Source organism: Cydia strobilella, chromosome 1 (genome assembly GCF_947568885.1).
Source record: "Cydia strobilella chromosome 1, ilCydStro3.1, whole genome shotgun sequence".
NCBI classification, from domain to species: Eukaryota; Metazoa; Arthropoda; class Insecta; order Lepidoptera; family Tortricidae; genus Cydia; species Cydia strobilella.
In genome coordinates, this window is record NC_086041.1 from 35,135,822 (window position 1) to 35,160,953 (window position 25,132).

Sequence of the window (25,132 nt, forward strand, 5' to 3'; positions counted from 1 at the left end):
GTTTGCGTTATGTCTATTTTTGTAGGGAACGTTTTGGAAACTCAAAATCCATCAAAATCCCATACATAATGACGCTTAACGCAAACGCGTACGTGACGTCCAAGGGCCTGACACTCTTTGATAGAGAAAGATAGTCTTATTGCGATTCCTATAAGAGGAAAGAGAAAATAGAGCCATGCTTTGTCCTTATCACCGACCGGGTGGCATCATAGGTAGGAGGCGATGGCGAAAGACCGAAATTTATAAGAGTGAAAGAGAAAAAATCGTATGCTGCCCAAATTTTATATGAATATTCTTTCTCTTACCCCCGGTCGCTCGGTAGCGCGTCTATAACTACTTGTATATACATATCATAATCATTTATTCATTACATTAATTACGCGACAACATAAAACTATAACCTTATAGAATAAATTACAACTAAATTAAAACTAAAATAGTCCCCCAGATCTGGCTAAATTCCCCTGCTGAATGGCAATTCCGATCCTTTGGCCAAGGAATGAGCCAGCCCTAAGATCTCTGGTGGTGTCAAGGAGCATCTTTAAAACTTTAAATAGGCCCCAAAGTCTCCACCGCAAACCTTCATCATCATTTATTCATTTCTCGAATGCGGTACAATAATTATTTAATAAAACAATTTTTTATTACGCATCCTGCCTGAATAAGGCATAGAAATAATAAGTATTAACTATAACTATGACTAGATTCTTATGACCTATAATGCAGCATGCAAAAATATTAAAGTTACGACCTTATACCACAGAATAAGTAATAGTATTATCATACAGAATGGCCACGCACCGCCCCGCCCCGACTCGAATTACCTCGCCCCGCGATATAAATCTGGCGGACTACTGGCGTACTCTCAGTACTATTTTTAAACAACTTACTCACACTATGACGCATGCGTCATGACGCGTGTACAGACGTGCCGTTCACACATAAAAACGCAAGTGATTTTTGATGTATAGCGCTGCGTGTCCGCCCTGTACTTATACTATATACATTATACTAAATTTAATAAATACACAATAACATCAACTTAGATTTTCCGCGTCTATTAAAAATGTTTATTCCTAATCTGTAATCCTTTCCCTTTTATCGCAAAAACTTACCAATTTCTAAAAATACACAATTCCCGAATCCGAAACGATAATTAAAATCCCTAAGCAAATCTGTACCAGTTAAAAGAAAACAATTTGCGCTGAAATCACGCAAACGGCACTATCCCGCCCTAAACCAGGGCTTTAACATTTAAAAGGCAGAGTGGACCTGTCCTTATACACCAAGAGCTAGCACTGGAAAATGGTATATAGTTTAGAGAGCAACAAAACCGCTCTATTTAGTTGTATGTCACAAAACTGGGGACATTATTGTATGAAATATTGTGACATATGTAAATAGTGTAAATAACTTGCCTGCATGTTGTGCATGATACTAAATATATGTACACCGTAAATATGGTAGACTGCGGAAAATGACTTAAATTATCACCATTAACATCTTTTATATTATTTCTACCTGTGCTCTGACAATAAATGATTTCATTTCATCTCATTTCATTGTTTTTTAGGGTTCCGTTCCGTTCTTTGGGTAAAGGGTAAAAACGGGACCCTATTACTAAGACTCCGCTGTCCGTCTGTCTGTCACCAGGCTGTACCTTATGAACCGTGATAGCTAGACAATTGAAATTTTCACAGATGATGTATTTCTGTTGCCGCTACAACAACAAATACTAAAAAGTACGGAACCCTCGGTGGGCGAGTCAGACTCGCACTTGTCCGGTTTTTTGTGTCTATTTTGTAACAGGTATATCCAGTAAAATAATTACGACTTTATGAGTTCTTTTATTAGTTTGCTTTATTTATAATCTCTGTTACTTGCAAATCAAGCAAAGCGGTTGGAAGCTGTTCATCGGTGGAGGTTAGGAAAGCAGACTATTAAGGGATTAAAAACTAACACAAACGGTGGCTAAATTCATTATCGACATAAATACAAATTGATTAACATAGTTGTCATTCATAAAAAAAAACCGGACAATTGCGAGTCGGACTCGCCCACCGAGGGTTCCGTACTTTTTCAGTATTTGTTGTTGTAGCGGCAACGGAAATACATCATCTGTGAAAATTTCAACTGTCTAGCTGTCACCGCTCATGAGATACAGCCTGGTGACAGACAGACGGACAGACGGATAGACGGACAGCGGAGTCTTAGTAATAGGGTCCCGTTTTTACCCTTTGGGTACGGAACCCTACAAATTGTCTTATTAGCTTCGACGTACGTTGGAACACACAACACAACAGCACAACAAGTTTATTGTTGTATGTAGATATATGGATACCTACATACAACAATAAACTGTTAAAACTATAATCCTTCTTTAAAGCATTGACGTAGTGTGATAAAAATTGAGCCTGGAGCTCTATAAATTGCACACCATCAATTGATGTTACATTACAAACGTTTGCGGGCCTGCCGCTCTAGCATCCACTGAGCAACAGCTGTCGGATTTATAGCAAACTGCACTACTCCTGTCTGATGCCCCAGGTATCGCTGGAGCGACATGGTGGAGGCGGATCTGCACGAACTCCGAGTCAACAGTTGTCGTGAAGTAGCTTAGGAACGAGAAAAGTGACGCTGTCTTGTGTCGGAGGCCAAGTTTCATTTTGGGCAAGAAGGGTTTCTTTGCTTAAATGTAAATTTGACGACCGGTCTGGCCTAGTGGGTAGTGACCCTGCCTGTGAAGCCGATGGCCCTGGGTTCGAATCCCGGTAAGGGCATTAATCTGTGTGATGAGCACAGATATTTGTTCCTGAGTCATGGGTGTTTTCTATGTATCTAAGTATTTATATATTATATATATCGTTGTCTGAGTACCCATAACACAAGCCTCATTGGGCTTACCGTGAGACTTAGTCAATCTGTGTAAGAATGTTCTATAATATTTATTTATTTATTTATTATTATTATGTAAATACCTTTTTCCGGGGCCAGCTCTTAACCTATCAAAACCCTCGGGCGAATAAAGCCCTCGAAAATCCCTAATAAGGTCCGTAAAAGGCTGGGGCCCAATTATTAAAGACAACATGCCCTGTGTGTTGTAGCGGCGCCATGAATACGGATTTGTGTTTTAAAATTAAGGAACGGGGATATTTACTTGGTATGTTTAATACTTGTGGCGCTTGACGAATAAGATACTTGACTATTAGTGAGTGTTCTTTTTCGAACTGTCAAAACGATTTGCCACTATAGAATTTATATAAAACACTAGGAAATGACGGTCAAGTTACCTATTCTTTATAGTTCTATACGATTTATAAAATATTAATTGTGTGAAAAATAACTGCATTCTACGTTTCTCTATTAATGTTCTGGTGCTTTTATTTCATGCATGGTGTGAAATAATTTATTTTACATACAGTCAATATCCCTATTTATAAATATATTTGACACGAATACGAGGTCAAATGTCAGGCGACTTCAATGCTAACAACTTACCGATTATATGTACTATCTTAGCTTATACCTAATTATTGTATTTTTATTATAATTTCATTTAATATTTTTGCACCTAGCTTCTAGGTAACTGTATCAAACACATAAAGTCACTTTAAGTATATCTAAAATATAATTCAAAAACTAAAATGCGTATAATATTTTATACTAGCTTTTGCCCGCGACTTCGTCTGCGTAGAATTAGTATTTTGGGTAGATTCTTTTTTATCCAATCTGCTGTTTATTGATTCCCTGTACCAACTTCCTTATATCCTTATTTTGAGAGACAATTCTAACTTCTAACGCCTTGATAAAACTTAAAGGCAATGATTCAATTTGAGCATAGTTACATAATTGTCAGGCGATGCATCAATTACCTCACTTTCGGGGTGAAAGTGAGATAACGATTGAGATGATTTCCGGGAAAAAAACTATTCTATGTCCTTCCCCGGGACTCAAACTATCTCTATGTCAAATTTCAACTGAATCGGTTCAGCGGTTTAAGCGTGTAGAGGTAACATACAGACAGACAGACAAACAGACAGACAGACTTTCGCATTTATAATATTATAGTATGGATAACTTTCTGTTGATTTCTTGAGTAGTTTTTAACTGAATAACCTACCTTAATTATTGCCAACAGAAGTTATTTATTTAGGGGTATTTTTGTTTCATTATCATGCAAACTATCTTTTTTTTTTAATTTAAATTATTCTATCCAGTTAAATCCCTCTTTTTCAGCGCAATTAGTATTTTACGCTTTTACGGCCAAGTCTAAAACCTAGTCTATAAGGTATGCAAACTAAAAACAACAGTCGTTATGGAAACTTCCAGGCACGTCGGTACTTAAGCTAAGTGAATTCGCAACAGGTATTTTTACTTAGTATTTCAATACTTTTATTTTTATGGAAAGCGAATGTAAACGGTGAGATAGCTCGCATGGGAGTGACCCTGCGCGAAACATCAGCAAATTTATTAAGACTTGTTTATAACGCCTATCTTCTAACAATATAAGCATAACATGTATGGTTTTTCTGGGTGTTTTCGTGTTAAGTTTTCGGGCAAGGGTACGGTAGTTAGCTAATACTAAAGGGTTAAATATTATTGAAAATCCTTTGTACTTAGGACCTTTTAGAATATTGTTGTTGAGTAGTTTATTTCGAATAGGCGTGAAAGTTTAGGTAATTTTGGGTCTGATCGGAACGTAACTTGAGTACGTACTTAGAACGAGGTTGTCGATATAATATGGTTTAATCATAGTTTGTAGAAAGGTTTCAGAGTGGAAAATGTTTTCTGACTCGAGTTGAACGTTCTGTATTTATATTTCATGTATCCTAAGTACCCCGCTTTTTATGTTTATTTTATTAAAAATTCGAGACGTCGTTAAAATATTGTTTTGATTAAATGTAAGATATTAGTTGACTTATCAAGTAAAATTCTCCAAATCACTATTTTGATTTTGATAAGATATGATTATCCTTCATATTGAGAACTGGAAACCTATCTTGAAATAATACTGCTACTAGCTTTTGCCCGCGACTTCGTCTGTGTGGACTTAGTAACCCCAGCTAGAGTTAGAATAGCGCCTGAAGAAAGTCTTATAGCAATTATTTAATTTGAGCATATTATGCACACAAATTAGCAGACACTTCATTAATTATCTCAATTCCACCCCGGTTTGTACTTTCTTAAGGGATGATTTTCGGGATAAAAACTATCCTATGTCCTTCTCAGGGACTTAACCTATCTGTATGCCAAATTTCATCTAAATCGAATCAGCGGTTTAAGCGTGAAGAGGGAACACACAGACAGACAGACTTTCGCATTTATAATATTAGTATGGATGGTATGAAGGGTACAGTTAGACCATGACAAGTCTGCAACGATTTTGATAGCGCACGCAGTGCAAGTGTTATTTATACGTCATAATTTCATAGATGTTTGACGTTTAAAATAACACTTTCACTGCGTGTGCTATTAAAATCGCTGCAGACTTATCTTGGTGTAACTCTAACGATATACAACTGATAATAAATCAAAATTAAACATGTGCTCGCCTTTTTTTAGGGTTCCGTACCCAAAGGGTAAAAACGGGATCCTACTACTAAGACCCCGCTTCCCGTCTGTCTGTCACCAGGCTGTATCTCATGAACCGTGATAGCTAGGCAGTTGAAAATTTCACATATGATGTATTTCTGTTGCCGCTATAACAACAAATACTAAAAACAGAATAAAACAAATATTTAAGTAGGGCTCCCGTACAACACACGTGATTTTTCTGCCGGTTTTTGCGTAATGGTACGGAAGCCTTCGTGCGCGAGCCCGACTCGCGCCTGGCCGGTTTTTTTTCTATCGAGACAACTGGTTTTGGTTGAAGTTTACCCTTGTAAATATAGTCTGGTTTCCGTGTGAATTTTTACATCTGCCCGTGATGAAAACGTGTAAAAATTCAATATAGCTACTATTATGTGTTAGCTCCCTCTTATGAGCGTGGGTTGTATAATATGTGGCTTTCCATCACAGAAAGGCGCTTTAGCCTCATATACAATAAAGACTATTGTATCAGAATTTCTGTTGGAATTTGAGATAAAATGGTCCTTATTGCACTTGAAGCATAAGGACCCTTCTGTGGTGGAAAGCCACGATAATCAATCAGGGCAAATACAAAATTAATTAATTTTCCTCTACAAGTAAGCCAAACGTCTATTCATACACTTGTTTCATACAAATCACGGAACCCTGTCGGTGCAGACAAAAACATCATTAGTGGGGAAGTTGGGGCAAAGCCGGCCTTTGTGCCGAAAGGAATTATCGGTGCCGAAACACCCCTCCTCGGAGCTGGATTAGTGCTCTGGCCTTATTGGTGACTGCTTCTGTCGTTTAGATTTGAAAGGTTTTTGATGGGCTAGCTTAGAAACTATTTTGACAAGCGGAGAAGTCTAAATGTTGATAAAAAGAGTTTAAGTTAATCGTGTATAAAACTGTCATTTACATGTAAAATTACTTACTATCTTCTGCCGATTTTCTTGTGCCGAAAGGAATTATCGGTGCTGAAACACCCCTCCTCGGAGCTGGATTAGTGCTCTGGCCTTATTGGTGACTGCTTCTGTCGTTTAGATTTGAAAGATTTTTGATGGGCTAGCTTAGAAACTATTTTGACAAGCGGAGAAGTCTAAATGTTGATAAAAAAAGTTCAAGTTAATCGTGTATAAAACTGTCATTTACATGTAAAATTACTTACTATCTTCTGCCGATTTTCTTGTGCCGAAAGGAATTATCGGTGCCGAAACACCCCTCCTCGGAGCTGGATTAGTACTCTGGCCTTATTGGTGACTGCTTCTGTCGTTTAGATTTGAAAGGTTTTTGATGGGCTTAGAAACTATTTTGACAAGCGGAGAAGTCTAAATGTTGATAAAAAAAGTTCAAGTTAATCGTGTATAAAACTGTCATTTACATGTAAAATTACTTACTATCTTCTGCCGATTTTCTTGTGCCGAAAGGATTTATCGGTGCCGAAACACCCCTCCTCGGAGCTGGATTAGTACTCTGGCCTTATTGGTGACTGCTTCTGTCGTTTAGATTTGAAAGGTTTTTGATGGGCTTAGAAACTTTTTGACAAGCGGAGAAGTCTAATAGTGTAGCAGTAGCAGTTCTTAATTCTGATATTCTGATATAGATATTCATTAGTTAAAATTGTGTTTATCTCAGTTAACATAATGTATAATTTATGAACCTCCAGGTCTTTTTTTGTTGTATTTTCTTTTGTTACGGTACATCTTTTGTATCACATTTTTGATATGTTTATATGACTGTTTGGTTTCTGAATAAACAAAAAAAAGTCTAAATGTTGATAAAAAAAGTTCAAGTTAATCGTGTATAAAACTGTCATTTACATATAAATTTATTACTTACTATCTTCTGCCCGCGACTTGGTCTGCGTGGATTGATGATGATGACTGATAGAAAATATCCTAGCCAGGCCTCAAACTCCCTACTAAATATCATCTAAATTGGTTCGGCGGTTTAAGCGTGAAGAGGTAACAGACAGACAGTTACTTTCGCATTTCGGATCGGACCGCGCGATCTCGCCAACTATTACATAAACCATAGAGGTTTACAATAGTGGCATGCTGGCAAAAGTTGTATGAACATTTAAAGTGAATAAATAAATTAATTTTTTTTTTCTAAATATTATATTATATATTTTTAACTTTTTGAATGCTTTACGGCCTTTACGTCATAAACACAAACGTCACACATACATCTAGCTCACGGGCGCAAGCGAGCTAATGTAAACCTTACTTGAAAGTGTGGGTTACTTTGACAGTGTACGCCATAACACTAACACGTGTTCATGGCGCCGTGGACACGACAAGTTACGACGCCTCTAGGTATTCTTGGCGCTCAAAAGGATACATTTGTATGTTATAAATATTAAATATTTAGATCAGTACGTTTTCACTCACTATTATTGTATATTAGTAGGGACATAACCAATTAAAATTCCAAATATAATACAAATATCCATCCTTAATACAATAAAAAGTAAATCCCCATCTGGCAACATTGAACCAAGCACAAACAGAAAAGAAGCAACATTTAAATTTGGAACTCATTCTTAGGCCGCGCACACACCCCTAATTACATCCCGTTCCGTTACACGCGCCTGTAATATTCCGCGATACACAAGCACGTATAAGCACCGAGTTAATCCGAACTATCGGTATTGCTATACGGAGTCTAATTAGAAGGCTGCTTTATAAAGCCTCCTCAAGGCCAAAATCCTTGATATTAATTCTAATAAAATGTAATTTGATGTAATCGTGCGCGGCAGGACAAAGGCAGAAGCCACTTCGCCCAACAAGGCGCGCACTTTGTTATGATAATGCTCGTGCAATCCCAGCTTAATGTACCTTCGATATTCTTCATGCAAATGCTTCTCGCCGCCATATTTAATTTGAAAGATACCCGCTCTAGTTCCAGTTGCCAGGTAAATAAAACGGGAATTTTTAGTTCTCATACATTTTAATTTATTACGGACATAATGGACGTGAAAAAAAAATCAAACATACCAGTGTTTTGTTCGTAATACGAACGCGCATTGTCATGTTTGTTGGAAAATGTAAACTGCATTTCTGCTAAATATTTAGATCAGTACGTTTTCACTCACTGTTATTGTTAGTCGCTTTTGGCGACATGTTTCGGATTCTTTGGGAATCCTTCCTCAGGCACGAGTGTTTGCGGCGGTTGTACGTCGTGCACTGACTGACAATAGTGAGTGAAACCGTACTGATCTTAATATTTTGAAATATGTCTCACGATAGTTTAAGTTCGATTATTGCATTTCTGCTTTCCAATTAATGAAATAAAAATCATCGGTGTAAATTATTAATTAATTGAATTACTTATATCATTAAATGAATCGCCTAGTTCATATTTACGATTCTCAAACAAAAATTAAAACAACTTGAACTTGAATAAAGTTTAAATAAAACATTTGTACATCACTTGTTCCTTCCTTAAGCATAGAGATTAAGTAAGCTTACTTATTTCTCTTATCATAATGTTGTGGGGATCGGTGCGAACACGTGTCGACAGTTCAAGGGATTTTTTGCAACCAAAGCTTAACCTACTTTCTTATGCCCACTACAATGTAACAAAATTAAAATTTCCACTGCTCCAAAATATGGCATGGACAATATGTCTGGGCCTATCTCTAGACCACTAATTAAAAAGTTAAGCGGGCCGGACAGTCGATTCGCGGTCTTTTTGCCGACCGATACATTCTGGCTAGTATTTACCGACTGCGATTTGTTAGCCGCTCTTTTATTTAGCCATCCGAATTAACCGGGAATTTGGGAAGATTTAAAAGGCTTTTTTGAGTGTTTGCGTACGCTATTTGGCCGTCCTAAGGAAAAAGGCAGGAAAATGAATGATTATGTGACTGGCTTAATTGCAGTGGTGGACCGAAATTATCGAGAATGATAAGTGGATTAGCATGTGTATGCATCGTTTGTAAAATGGAATGAATGGTGTTGAAAAAGTTATCGGCGCTTGTTTAAGTTAATTAGGCACCAGGCGGGCGCGACAGTTTGCTTACTCGTACAATTCGTACACGAGTTCCGAGGAAGTAAATTAACCATAGCTCTCTCAGCCCCCAAATCCACAGTTCCTGCGCGAACTGTACAAAGCAAACAAGCACTTTACATTGGCGATAAACCGATATTGCTGTAACAAATAACAAAATGTTCCAGCCCTGTTTGAAGTATCATATTAACATCACAATTTGCGACAATAAAAACATGTAAGCGCCGCGTACAAACGTTAAATATTTGCGCAGGCTCACCCTACAAACACGATTGAAATTAAATACTAGTTGGCAATGTTGGCAGCACCGATATTTGTCGTCCGTTATTTCATGCACTGTTTGAATAAACTTTTATGCTGGCAACACTCGACAGCTGTTACGTACGTCTATCATTTTAATGAATTATATTTTCATTTTGACGGCGACGTAAACGAAAGTTGCATCGGGACAAGTTGGGACACATATTGACTTTGAAAATGTCATGTCGTGGATATATGAGTGACCGAAAAAGCTTGGCAAGAACAAAACGGCGAATAACGATCTTGGAATAGTACGTTAATTTGTTAATGTTACTACCATACGAAGAAAACATTTTTACGGGTAAGTGTGGGCCACACACCCGTAAACGTGGCATACGGGTAAGTGTATGGTCTCGCAATAAACACTAACCAATGGGTTTACCTTGTAAGCGCTTGTAAGCGCTGGTGGCCTAGGAAGCGCTGGTGGCCTAGCGGTAAGAGCGTACGACTTGCAATTCGGAGGTCGCGGGTTCAAACCCCGGCTCGTACCAATGAGTTTTTTGGAACTTATGTACGAAATATCATTTGATATTTACCAGTCGCTTTTCGGTGAAGGAAAACATCGTGAGGAAACCGGATTAATCCCAACAAGGCCTAGTTTCCCCTCTGTGGGTTGGAAGGTCAGATGGCAGTCGCTTTCGTAAAAACTAGTGCCTACACCAATTCTTGGGATTAGTTGCCAAGCGGACCGGAGCGGTTTTTGCCCAGGCTCCCATGAGCCGTGGCAAAAATGCCGGGACAACGCGAGGAAGATGATGAATGGACGCCTTACCAACCTTTGCCTTACCTTTATTTGTGATACCATTCATATTAATTCAACTTCAATAAAATATAATAATAAATTATTGAATTATAGGAAAAACGGAAAAATGTCCACCTCCGGCAGGACTCGAACCTTCCATTGGAACACCGGTCCAATCGCTTATATTTTCCATTTTATTTAATTTTGTAATATTGTCTTCGGTTACCACGATAGTTACTCATGAAATAAAACAATGAATATAAATTCAATATACGCGATATAATCCGTTTTTATAGTTTTATTTCATAAAATTTTGTAGTAACGCTCGCAGACTTTTCTGCCTTATAAAAAATAGAATAACAAACTAATTTATTCGGTACAATGGTAGACCAAAATATATGTAGGTATAATTGAAAATAGATACTTACTTATAAAAGTTTTTTCTATAACAGACGAAACCGATATTAACGAAACCGAATATTCAGACAACAAAACAATACCGATGATTGGCTGCGAAACTCAAAACGAATTGAAAAATAATAAACAAGTCAATAAATTCTAAAAATCTATTAGACAACGGTCTTTGTTCGCAACAAGGCCCATTAATTGGAAAAGTTTTCAATTGTACAGCAATTAATGGGAAGATTTGAAAGCCATTGCTTTGCCGATTATATCGACACTCGAATCGGTCCGATTACGCGCAAACAAATGCAATTACGATGCTTAATTGGGTACGCTGGATGTCGGAAATAACATTTCGGAATTTGAAAATTATGTCTAATGTAAAATTAAAACCTGACCGATCGGCCGTCGAATGTATAAAACAGTCGCGTTGTATACTGATTTAAACTAACACGATTTTCACTCGTAATTTTAAAACTAACAAGGTTCTTAATCGCGTACAAACTTACGTTTATTTATGGCCTGACGTTTCGTTCGTTGTTTTGTTAGTCGCGTTGTAGTTAGGGTTTGCACGACGGACCTGAAATGTATGGGAAGATTCGCGGATCCGGATCCAAACCCGGATAATTTCATACATTTCAAATCAGGATTGCAAACCCTAACTTTTGTAACTAATCTATTTTCAAGTTTTGTTTAAGTATGTATATCTTTCGACTCGGAGGCGAATTCAAACTTATATTTCGACAACTAAATGATGTCATTTTGCCCGTGAGTCGCATTCGCGCCAATAACATGTACGGACAAGTTCGAACGCAATGCATGAACCAGGAATCACGGCCCGATTCGAACTTTAAGATACGTCAAATATTAGGTCTAGGAACAAGGGCCTGACTCTTTGATAGAAAAAGATAGTCTTATTGCGATTCCTATAATAAGGAAAAAGAAAATAGTGCCATGCGTTTTCCTTATCACCGACAGGGTGGCATCATAGGTAGGAGGCGATGGCGAAATACCGAAATTTATAAGATGGAAGAGAAAAAATCCTATGCAGCCCAAATTTTATATGAATATTCTTTCTCTTACCCCCGGTCGCTCGGTGGCGCGTCTATAACTACTTGTATATACTATGTCTATGTTTCTAGACCTAATATTTGACGTATCTTAAAGTTCGAATCGGGCCGTCAGTCAAAATAGGGTTCATCTTATCTTATATTATAAAAAAAACCATCTTAGCTAATACTTTGTCGAATTTACCAAGCAGACATCAACTTCACCTATAACTAATCAGAAGTTTCATACAAGCTCATTACTTAAGCTCCTTCTTCCTCTAACATTGCCTTTTAGAAAGAGACGTGTAAAGAACCATCGAAGCTATAGTTTGTAGGAACAAAGTTAATTATGCCTTAACGTCGGAGTTGGGAACTATCCTGGGATAGACATAGATACGTGAATAACTCCATGTATTGGTGTCGATTACAAATAGAACATGTTTTACTGCAATTTGACAGTTGACGAATAGATCAACGTTAATGGGTGAAAAGCCGGGAAATATAAGGAAACAAATTATTTAATTATTTTTGTTTTTAAGTGGATAAAATTATGATTACTTACTCAGACATTTTTAAATTGTAATTTTGAATTTATTTGATAATGTAATGTATATTATGTAATAAAATTGTATTTTTGAATTTATCAAATAATGTAAATTGTATGTACTGACGATCATAATATAAATTCGTGTAGATTAGTCTAAGATAATTTATATTGTAATTTTATATTATGAGAATAAATATCTAAATCTAAATCTAAATCTATTACAAAGATAAAAAAACTAGTGCGTCAAAATCGCGAAACAAGAAAATCGAAATTTCGTTATCTAACAACTCTGTCAGTCTTGCCTATTCGAGCGAAATTACGTATTCGCGTTTCCCGGTAGGTCCTCTGTAAGCAAACCGCCTTGATGCATCAATGTCATATTTTATTATCTCTGAAAACTAGTCAAAAACAGTATGTATAACAACTTATACAAGTTACTTGGTTTACTAAACGGGCTAGTGCTGCACTCTTTTGGCAGAACATTGCAGTAATACCCCCTATTACATTAGTAGGCACTCACCGGCATAGTTTGACTTCCGTGCAAACTGGTGATGGCCGCTTGCGCCTCTTGATGTGAGCTGAACTTTACGAACGCGCAGCCTGCAACAATAAAACATAACTTTATTACATTTCATACAATGTTACATACTAACACATAAGTAACTGATGAAATAAAACTATGAAAACGGATTATATCGCGTATATTGAATTTATAATACATCCCGACGTTTCGAACTCTTTACAGCGTCACCCGTTGACCACGAACGCTGTAAAGAGTTCGAAACGTCGGGATGTATTATAAATTCAATATACGCGATATAATCCGTTTTCATAGTTTTATTTCATGAGTAACTATCGCGGTAACCGAAGACAATATTACATAAGTACCTGATCAAAACATAGGTGGGTCGATTCTCATTTTGTTGTTTTTTTGTTAAATTTGGATTAAATTTACTGTATACGTAGATAGAGCTGAAAAAATCTTTCTCGGAGTTACGAAAACGTATGGAATTTTCATATTTTTTTGATCCAAATTGGGATGTTGACGATACCGTATTTATTCCGCCCAGTATAAGAAGCTCTTCACATTTATCAAAATCTGACAAAAAAAAATTATAACAAAATTTTAATCGGCCCACCTACACATACTACACAACTGATCATAAAATATGTAAATAAGATCTCTTTAGCAGAAAGTTACTCGTTTCTTTTTACAGTGTTTTTGTTTTGTTGTTCTAATTTTAAATGTGTTATAAATTTTTGCCTAGGTTTTTTTCATCACTATTATTATTACCCTCTATTGCTATAGCACAGAAACATCACCGTCACGCAAAATAAACTGCTTAATAAAAACACCTGTTTTACCCTACGTAAGAACAAGTCCCATTTGAACCAAAGAAAATATTTCGTAATCCGCCGAACCGTTCCGTTTTAGCATTATCCTCGTCCAGCTTAGTTTACAAACAAGTTCGGCTTACGCAACTTTCAGCCCATTCTAATAGAAACATCCTGAAATTACGGATAAACAATGTCCATAAAGAATATAAAGTTGAGGAAAATTCGATTTGTTTTTATAGTGGTAATATGACCTTTTTTGGGTAGTGTCGATGCGAGTAACTACATAGAAGCTGTTATCATAGGACATTATGGCAAAATTAAATGTCCTGAATATGAACTCGGTCAACCCATGATATAAATTATGAAGTATCATAAAAATATGTAATTGCGTGTTGAAGGCACATTTACAGTTATAACACCTTGTTTAATGATTGAAAATATATTAAAAATAGTTTGAATTATTATACAGAACGGCCATGCACCGCCCCGCCCCGACTCGAATTACCTCGCCCCGCGACAGCAGATTGACGGCCGTTTGCCGGCCGCTCAGTAATATTTTTAAGCAACTTACACTATGACGCATGACGCGTGTACAGACGTGCCGTTCACACATAGAAACGCAAGTGATTTTGATGTATAGGTACCGTGTCCGCCCTGTGGTTTGGTGTGTTTTATTTGCCTAAATGTAGAATCACAAACTAGATGTGTTTTTCATATAATATTATTATTTGTTACTAGGCAAACATGGCACATACTTAGTAGGTTCCCAGATATAGTGGCATACTAGAAAACTCGCTTTTATTTTTGATTATTTTCTTATAATGAACGTTGGCATAAGCAAACATTAATAACCTCACAAATTCGCAGGTTCAACACTAATATCCCAAAATTCCGGAAAAACATCGTCAAAAAATACCTTAAACAACAGCTCACAGCGGGATTATCGCTCAGTTTTTCAATAACAGGCTGTCAGAAGGCGGAGGATCAATCTTACCTCCCTTCCCACAGGTGCTACTGCGTAATGACGACTGATGGATCTCCCCGAGATAGGATTACCGCGGCAACTTGCCCTGAACTAAATCACTTACCGCCCAGCCTCTTTTAACGGCATTAGTGCCGACACCTCGCCCATATTTTATACGATGCAAAACCGAAACAGAATTCCGGAAGGAATACAATCTTCTTTTATATTCGCGACGTGAGGATACGGGTAGATTATGCTCGTTACTTTATATTAAATCAACGACGAATCAAAAAAAATTCAGAGGTAAAACTTTGCAAGAGAAATTGTGGCGACTATTTCGCCGAGCTCTCGACGCTGGAAGTACGATTATGCTTGACTGGCTTTTATTCGTATTATCCTTTGTTCGACTGGATAAAAGAGCACGGCCGAAACGTTTTCGGAAAAGCCGCCTCAAATAAATTAGGACGCACTTTTTAAGCTCCACACCATGTTTACATCTCCGGCGGCTGCGAAAATAGAGACAACGCAAAATAAGCAGAGGCTGAATATAATAAAAACAATTTGCGATCGCCGACAAGGGCGCTGTCGCTGTCGCATAAAAGAATAATAAGCGTGGATTGCGCGGAACACAATTTAAACGGCGACAATCGGTGTAGCGGCCGCGCGGACCCGCCGGCGCCGCGCGCGCTCATTACAATGGCTGGCGGAAAACCCATTATGAGGACGTCACTTGGCAAGTGCGAAAGAAGTCAAAACTTCGCCGGCAAACATGGCACTATTTACTGCTTCCACATTCGGCGACGTGTGCGAACTTAGATGCAATTTGTTAACCCTTTATCGGGCTGGCACGCAGGCGGCGGCTGCGTCGCGCTGCAGGTAACTTGGCCGCCCGCCAAAGATCTGTTTTCCTGTTGTTGGCGAGCAAACTCACAGATCAGTTTTTATCGCGCGAAAGGCCTTTATAGCCTGCCGATAGCGCCCGCGACCGAAATGTTTGCGTCGCCGACGATCGCAAATATTATTGGATAGTTTTATGTATCGGAAGCATTACACGTTAAAAAGTTTGGCACTCGACTGGCGACGGAACGTTACCTTTGCGAATTGTTTTATGTTTGGTCGTTTGATTCGCGAGCGTGCGTGAGTTTACCTGCCAAGTTAACAGGATAATTTGTCAAAGGTTTCTTTGAGGTCCATTTTTTTATGTGCGTCGCGAAGCACCTTTTATGTCTTTGACACACGACAGCTCGAGTAATCATACGTTCGCAGCATCTCGAGATGAGGGCTCCTGCGTCTCTGAAAGGATATTTGTTCTGTGAGGTATTTTCTGACGTGGAGTGGAGCCGACAAATCTAGTTTATTTGTAAACTATTTACCTACTTTGGTAATGAAATTCATACAACGCTGATAGACTGGCAATTTGGTAACTTAGTTATGCCTAGTTTCCAATTAACCCATTTATCTATGAAATTCAAAGTACGTTCATTTCAACTGCAAGTATAACGATGTCAGATGTAAAACTTTGTACTCCCGAGAACAAAACAAATACGTACTATTAAATGGCGTTATTTCACTGAAGGTTCGGGAGCGAGATCCAATATTATTACTGCTCTGGGCTCAGTTCGAATCTTTCATTTTAAACTTCCGCGTATGAAGTTGCTCAGAGGAAGTTGGTAATGCCGAGATGAATTCGCGAACAGTGTAAACAACATCCGATCTATATGGACCGCCCTAACGAGAGATTCTGATTGTCTTTGCTCTGAGATTTCATTCAGTTTGATTCGATTTAAGAAGCAGATAAAATTAGTCTCTGAATAGTTCGGCCGGAGTTTTAAACTGTTGATTATAATTTGGATAAAATGTTATGTGTTTGTTCAGGAATAGAGACCGCAATATTAGTTTACAAAATGAAGCGAATAAACTGTTTAAACATTGAATTGATGGAAATGTTAGCCTTGCTGTTGAGTCGCGTGGATTTGCCGACTTTAAATAATTTCACGGTTCAGACTCACTTGTTTTAGTCACTCGCGCGACATGTTTTGAAATTCGATAATTTGCCGACTTTTACATCGACTAACTAGAGAGTAGCGCCTGACAAACCTTGATTACGTTTTGCGTTTCGGAATTAAACTCTAAGTTATTAACCATTTAATATATTATTATCTATGTCGCTAATTCGTTTACAGAGCTTAATTCGTTTTAGGTCTAGGTATCTACTACTACCATTGGTAATCAATTAAGAATATATGTATTTTAAATTCTCAAATTCTGGAGTACTGTCTATATCGCTAACAAAAAGTATTTCCTGATTTCCATACGATTCCAACATTTACAAACCCATCCTGGGGTCTATTGGTCTAACTTTTCAATGGCATGTTCGAGGTAAACCCCTAAACAAACTCGCTTCCATTCCTCGCTGTCTACCTATATAAAACTGGAATCACTGTCACTATGTATTTTAACATACAAACTAAAAATATAGGTATACTACTAACTAAAATTTACTTGGATTCAAGTCATTTCACTAGTTTCAGAACTGCGCGAAAGCATTGTTCCAAAATTTTCAACAACCATCCGAAATCATCGATAAAATTGGATCCGCGAACACAAACACAAAGAGCGATAATACAAGGTGATTACGCAAACGAAAGGCGGAAATAAAGAGATGCCAATAATAGGGATGAACTGGAAACCGTACGCGGCAATTTTGGTAAGTTACGAGGGCGAGCGTCTACTCTATCGGTTTATAGCTCTGCAATCGTGCGTAACGCGACACGCCAACTCCGCCGACAAATGTTTTAAACGACTTCTACTCCATTGTTCCTCAGTTTCCAATTGGGCCCAGGACTTTCTAATGTAACTTGATTGTAAAACAAAAGACGCTCGCAAACTTGCCGCGACCGTCTTTTGTCGAGAAAAAGGTGAATTATTGTTATGTTTCATAGGCGCCGCTTAATGGAGCGGCGTTGGGCGTAAATCTCGCGGGAGGGGATTTAATTAGACATAGTCTTGTATACAGGTGCAGCGGGTAAAGAATTAACCTCTCCCGCGTAACTCGAGAGCCGTTTTGAGGTACTAAAAGATGGCTAATTGGAAAGGTAATATCCACGGGTAGCATTAACAATGCTCGGGAGACCTGCGCGGCGTAATCTCCGACAGGATCCTTATTAGGTATTTTAAGTGACGCGGATGTTAAATATTAACGTGGAGTATTAGAGGGTAATGAGAAGATAGTTGGTGCGTGCAAACAGCGCGATTACGCAACGGATCATGCGCGGGAACTCCTCTGTAATATGTAAAAGCATAACGCTTTCGTTAATAAATATAAAAGATCGTATTAGTTGTACGTAGAAAGTGAAATTCGCGTTAACTTAAGTCCATATGAAACGAAATGTCTAGCTAGTTCTACAAACTCAACGAAACTTATTATCTCCCATTGATTAAACTACTAAATTGCAACATAAATCGACCCCGATTTGTTTTCCTAAAACTTGTCCAATATATTTTTAACAACAATGTTTTGAACCGTCAAACAGCGCCGATAGGGTGTTTCTGAGCGAACAAATTCGCAACGATAAGGACGTCACAAGTTGGAGTATTTCATTGGAGTTGGTATCAGTTGCGAGCTCGCAGTCATTGTATGGAGTGCACGCTCAATTTGTGAAAAACCTATAAAAGTTCGCTTACAATTCTCCTTCTGAAAGTTTAAGCTCGGGGTCAGGTTGAATTATGCGGGGACTCACTATATTTGTAGATATCTTTGTGGATCGTGTCTTTGTATATTATGTTAGCAGAGATGAAATTCAGACTTTGCTTTTGGAACAGTTTGTATTAAATTAATAACCCTGAGACTGCTGCACTGTGATGTGATACTAGTAAGAAACACTAGTTTACGTAGTAAATATTATATACGTTAAATATTATATATAAAACGTTTCTATGGCTAATTAAAACCAATTGGTGATCATTCTGGGTAGTAATAATGATTACAATAGTCAGAATACTTAGATTACAGTGAGATTAATAGATATTTTGTAGCGAAGCCACTACAAATAACAAACGCTCTTTAATTCGTCGATCTATGAACACTTTCGTAACACGACAAGAATTATACAAATTTCATTCCAAACAAAATCTAAAATACCACAACTCGCTAAAATTGTAAAAAAAGATGGATATAATAAAACCTATAGACAACGATGCCTTCAGCTAGTGCCGAGATGGACAGATAGGGCGACAGAGGCGTCAGGCGATAGTCCGCACGCGATGTGGCGCCTGCGTTCCGCGATACTTGTCGCGTGACGATAAGATGGTTCTATCTTCTTTAAACACTCGTAATGTGAGTCTTGAAGGGGTGGACTAAGACTTATATTGCAACTATTCTAAAGTTAGAACATTATTGTCCGCTTAGCGTCTTAAAATTGATAGGCATATTTATAAAATAAATTTGGATATTTTTCTGTAGCTATCTATTTCGTTTAATAAAGTTTCTAGCTTTTGCCCTCGAATCCTGTGTGGTATAATCATGATGATTGTTAAAAACTATCCTATGACCTTCAAACTATCTCCATACCAAATTGTATCTAAATCGGTACAGCGATTTAAGCGTGAAGAGGTAACAGATAGACAGGCAGGGAGACAAACAGAGTTATATTCGCATGTAAAATATAACTACATTCTGCCCGCGACTTCATTTGTGTGGTATGATGATGATGATTGTTAAAAACTATTCTATGACCTTCCCCGGGCCTCAAGCTATCTCCATACCAAAGGGTTCGAAACGTCGGGATGTATTTTAAATTCAATACACGCGATATAATCCATTTTCATAGTTTTATTTCATGAGTAACTATAGCGGTAACTGAAGACAATATTTTTCCCCTCACTAGCTCGGAAAGTTGTCTTTTATCCTTCAATACAAGCGGGGAAAAACGCGTTTTATCCACTAGTGGGGAAAGTAATTTGACCTTGGATGGAGCGTGTTTAAGTAGCTTGACAGATAACAAAACGTAAATCGTTTATGACAATGATTCGTTCGATATTAATTATCATTAAATAAATGGTTTGAGAATCTAATGAAAAATACCAAATTTAGCTTTATTTAATGATTTTAAGTCATAAACCTTAAAATTCCATAAGAAACGTTTGTTTTTAATAATGATGTTAAATATAATTCTGAACGCACAAGTTGAGTCAATGCAATTTCAAAACGCATCGTTGACATTTCATACGTCAGAAATGTCAACATTGTCAACATTTTTTTTTACTAAAAAACTTTTTTCACCGACTCGCGTAAAAATACACAACATCCAGAGTTCTCTGTTATAATATCGTAAAGAAATGAGTGATTCCAGTGATGAAGATGATCTAACGCCTGTGGATGTTGCATTTTCCTCGCTATAGTGAGGTGAAAAGTTTTGTGTTATACACGGGCGCAAATGTATTTTACTTCTCGTGTGTTGAAACACTCGCTACGCTCAGGATTCTATTTAAGAACCACTCGCTTCGCTCGTGGTTCACCTATAGAATCCTTTCGCTTGCTCGTGTTTCAATTCTACACTCGCGGGTAAAATACAACTTTGCACCCTTGTATAACAAATAACTAATACAGATCCACTATAATTCTTGTCACGAATAATATATCCATATGAATGGAAACATGTCGCACCAATAAACGATCCCACACAACACAATCCGTCGACCACCATAGTCGTTTCACGAAAACCGAAGCATTAAAATATCCATAAACCGGCTCAATATTAAAAAGCGCGTTTTCACATTCGTATTCCGCCGCCATCGGGTCATATCTTGGTTATATCTCTTAAGGTCTCATAAGGGAGACGGTTGGATCCGGCGCGGTTGCAAAGTGGTTATAAACCGGCCCTTAAGACGCCACGGTAAACGTAAAGACACTTCGCGTACGTGAGCCGTTGCCTTCATATGCGTTAAAATATAATACTCAGCGTTATTGATACTGTTATGGTGATAATAGGGTTATTGATCTGGCGTTTACGGTACTTTTAAGGGCATGAGTAAGACTCTGTCGTTGCACTTTTTATTTTGTGGTTAACTGCTGATGGTCGTAAATGTTTCTCGCCGTATCTCGTGAAGTCATTTGAATGTCAGGCATTTGTTTCTGAGCCATTTTATTGAAAGCTTGTAACTTGGCCCTCGTGCACTCAAAATTAAGGAGAATGGTCACTTCGTATAAAAATGTATCCATTTTCATTCATGTTTATTATTGTTTATTTGGCGCAGTCGGTAGGACTACAAACTGATCATTCAATTTTTTCTCACAGGTATCGGTAGGTAGCTTACTGTACTAAGGTGAAAATGACACTGTAAACGCCATATTTTTATAACAAAAATTATGTTTATTGTGGCACTAACACACTACCATTTTAAAGGCTGCAGAGTTAGCTTGGTCCGCTTCTATTTTATGATAATTATGACTTACAAAAAAACCTACAATGTCTTTGTCAAATCATGTGTACGAGTAAATATACTGCATAGCATATCATAGTCATATCGGTATACGCAGTCCGAAGTAGGCCGCTTATCTGCGGTTCGCAGAAGTAGGCGCAATTAGCTCCGCGTCCTTATAATGGAGTCTATTGATTGGAGGATTAATCGGAGATGTTAGAAAAGAATGGGACGTCTACTTATACTGATAGTGGGTCAGTGTACAACAGCCAAGGCGAGGACGCTCAGATGTCATACAAATACTGAAAATAAAATAAAAACTGAGGTTTTTGTGGCGCGACTCGCCCAGAGACCCGTGACATAATCGTACCGTATGTTATCTATGATTTTCGGCGCCGCTTCTAGCCCTTTCACTGCCATTTATATAAAGAACAAAAACGTGGAATGGCACTAATGGCAGGAGTGCTTTCCCGATGCGGCTCGAGCCATCATAGTTGACCCTATATGTGGTATTTTCTATAAAAAGGGACCTTATTGTCGATGGCGCTTACGCCATTATTAACGATGCTCTGATATAATTACAATGCCGCGCGACGCTGTGCGGCGTAAGCGCCATCGACAATAAGGTCCCTTTTTATAGAAAATGCCCCATATGGATGATAGTATAGTGAGCTTAAATTCTGTTGACGAGGCCGCAAAACTTGCCGCTGAGATCACTAATATCCATAAACATAATTAGCTAAAGGAAAATATATATTTTTTATGATAAAGGAGGCAAACGAGCATGCGAATCGGCTGATAGTGAGTAATTAATGTTGCCCATGTACGCTGTACGCTCTTTTCTTGAAGGTTTGAAGAAATCATTCGTCCGAAAATAACGCGGGCTTAGTTCATTCCACAAAAAAATGTAGAGCGATGTATGAGCGAATAATGGGCTCAAACAAATCGTACAGATGTTTAGTTTTCTCGATGTAAGTAATGCACCCGAGAGCAATTAAATGAGTTACATTTTGTGGGGATTTTAATGCCTGCTAATATTTTAAGTGCGGAAATAAGTACTAAATCTACGAAAAAATAAAAAATCTAAATCTATCTATCTAAGTATCAAAGAATCCGAAACATGTCGCCAAAAGCGACTAAAAATAATAGTGAGTAAAAACCGTACTGATCTAAATAGTACTAAATATGTTACTACTTCACATATGAACCGATTAAGATGAAGTATGGTATGGAGATAGTTTGAGTCTCACTATCTAAATAAAGACTTCATTCTCATGCCTTATTTTATAACAAAACAAATACAATATTTTAAACGTCACACTGTAGTATCATTATCTAACTTTTCAGACTGTAACTAAGTCTTGAATGAATGAAATGAGCACGAAATTGCTAAATGTATCAAAACTATTGCAATACTCAAACTTACAGAACATTTACTCTTTTCAAGATTTGCTACGTTTCTTCTCAAACTCTCAAATTGAATATAAAAATGACAACACCCGAAGGCCGATTGTGTTTTTAGCATTTTGATGGCTTTTATCTTATTTTTTCGGGAGTTTTGGCCGGCTCCTTGACGCCATAATGTGTGTGTGTGTGTGTGTGTAACTTAAGATATATTTTATAATACGTATGCTAGTTTTGAAGTATTTATCTATGGGCCAATAGTTGCTGAAAAAAAAAAAGATTTTTCATTTCATTTTTATTTCATTTTGCTTAGCGTGAGCCTCTAACTGGCGCACGCGAAATGCAATCAAGCATCTCGTTCACACTTCGGTCAAACTTTAGAAAAGGTCCCTTCTGCGGACAAGACATTAGAAGCTAACGTCTCTCGAGTACATTTTTATCACGGTTTTATTATTTGGGTCTGTAAGGTTGCAGCTTAAAAATTTGGTTTTGATTATAAGCTAACTTTTCAATATCTACGGGAAAGACGCAAAAGACTAAACCATACAATAAAATATGTATGACCCACTTGGTATGCTTGATGACACTACTCAAGGTCGTATCAAAATAACATGAAACCATATCAAACGGTCAAAGTAAAATCGGCCGCTTTCGCTTGAATGTTGTTTTTTCCACGAGTCGCCTAAATGGAGATTCGGGTGCTCCTAAATATAGAACGTCGACCTCTCGACCTGCTGTGACTTTCGCTGGATGCCTTTCGGGTCCGTTTCAAAGTAACCCCTTATCTCCCTAATGCAATTGAGTAATGGTTTATCAGGGCTATTATTCTTGTGAATCCCAAGTAGATTTTGCCTGAGGTGTCCAGTATAGTGAGATCTTTAATTTGATATAAATTTTAATACTTTGGTTATATCGGCTTTCATGAGGCGATCGGTTGCCTGCGATTAGAAACTGGTCGGAATATGGGGTCGGATTTATTGTAGAAGGTGAATGGTGAAGAAGTGGATTGCTTTAACCCAAAGGTCGGGAAAGTCTTAAAGTATTGACTTTATGTAGGTACAGAGTTTAAAGTTGTGCAGTATATTTTTTTAGGATAACATTCCTAAAGACTTAAAGGGAATAACTAGCAAATTGACTTGCGGCTCGATATGATTTTGCAAAGTTAAAAATAAAAAAAGTTTCTCTGTGAAACTACACTTGCAACAGTGCCGAAGTATATTAAAATGAAATACATGGTAAACAGTATGATTTGACTATATACTGTAAATTTAAAATCATACACCAAGAAAATGTATCAAAGAAGAGAAAGTCGAATTTTAAGCCACAAACGCTAACGGATGTGCAAACTTTATTATAAATTTCAATTTCACCCTTACCCCTTTCTTCAACTCTAAAAACCGTTAAATCATTAGAATTCAAAAAATAACAGCCCCTAATCTGGCGTCAATCACTCAAATTAAATTTCCAAATTTGAGGAGAAATTTAATATCAGTTTCGAAACTTTGATTAAGGAACCCGTGATGGGTGTAATTTGGAGATGGGGCTAGTTTTTATCGGATGAATTATGGGTGGTTTCGCTGTTGCGTGCGGCGCCACCGAGCGACACTTGCCAAGTGGTTTTAAGCGACGAGTGAGGAGCGGCCACGTGTTTTTTTATTGACCCAGAGAGAACTGTTGGAGTAAGTTCAGACTTTGTAGCAAAAACAACTTGGTGGATGTGCTTGTTCTTGAAAGTTACTTAAGCTATACAATTTAGACGTATCATGCTTATTTAGTTTTATTTTGAATTAAACCTTGAACACATTTAACTGGCGAGTGACAGAAATGCCTAATAAAACAATATAAAATACCAAATACATATCACGCAGAATTGCAAACCTTAAGTGGCAGTGGGCGGGGCACATTGCTCGCAGAACTGATGGCCGGTGGGGCCGGAAGGTTCTGGAGTGGCGTCCGCGTACCGGAAGACGAACTGCCGGTAGGCCTCCAACGAGGTGGAGCGACGACCTGGTAAAGGTCGCGGGAATTCGGTGGATGCGAGCGGCACAGGATCTGTCGGAGTGGCGAGCCTTGGGAGAGGCCTATGTCCAGCAGTGGACGTCTATCGGCTGACATGATGATGATGATGATGATGATGATGATGATGAGATACCAAATATATAAAAATATTTTTTTAATGCCTAGAAACAATATGCCTAGTTCAAAAATGTGCATTATAACCTTTAAATACAACATTAGCCTAAAACTATATACCAAAGAAAACATTAAAACAAATCCCATAATAAACTAGCTTGAGCGCCCCCTCGCCAGTATTTATCGTCGGCAATTAACCAGTTAGCTGTTATCAGCTGCTATCCATCCTTTTTGATCGAAAAAGTCTTATT

General features: G+C 37.8%; 1 protein-coding gene and 1 long non-coding RNA gene across 4 annotated transcripts in view; one reads left to right on the top strand and one right to left on the bottom strand.

Annotated features, from left to right (window-relative positions):
* LOC134745394 (uncharacterized) overlaps positions 1–25,132 on the top strand; it is a 214,409-nt gene that overhangs the window by 61,940 nt on the left and 127,337 nt on the right. The window lies entirely within an intron of this gene.
* Positions 1–25,132, bottom strand: part of LOC134745227 (CUGBP Elav-like family member 4) — a 329,485-nt gene that overhangs the window by 61,291 nt on the left and 243,062 nt on the right. For all 3 annotated transcript variants that reach the window (XM_063679225.1, XM_063679232.1, XM_063679238.1), the window contains exon 4: positions 13,143–13,222. In XM_063679225.1, the coding sequence (XP_063535295.1) occupies positions 13,143–13,222 (80 nt within the window). The remainder of the gene's footprint in view (positions 1–13,142; positions 13,223–25,132) is intronic.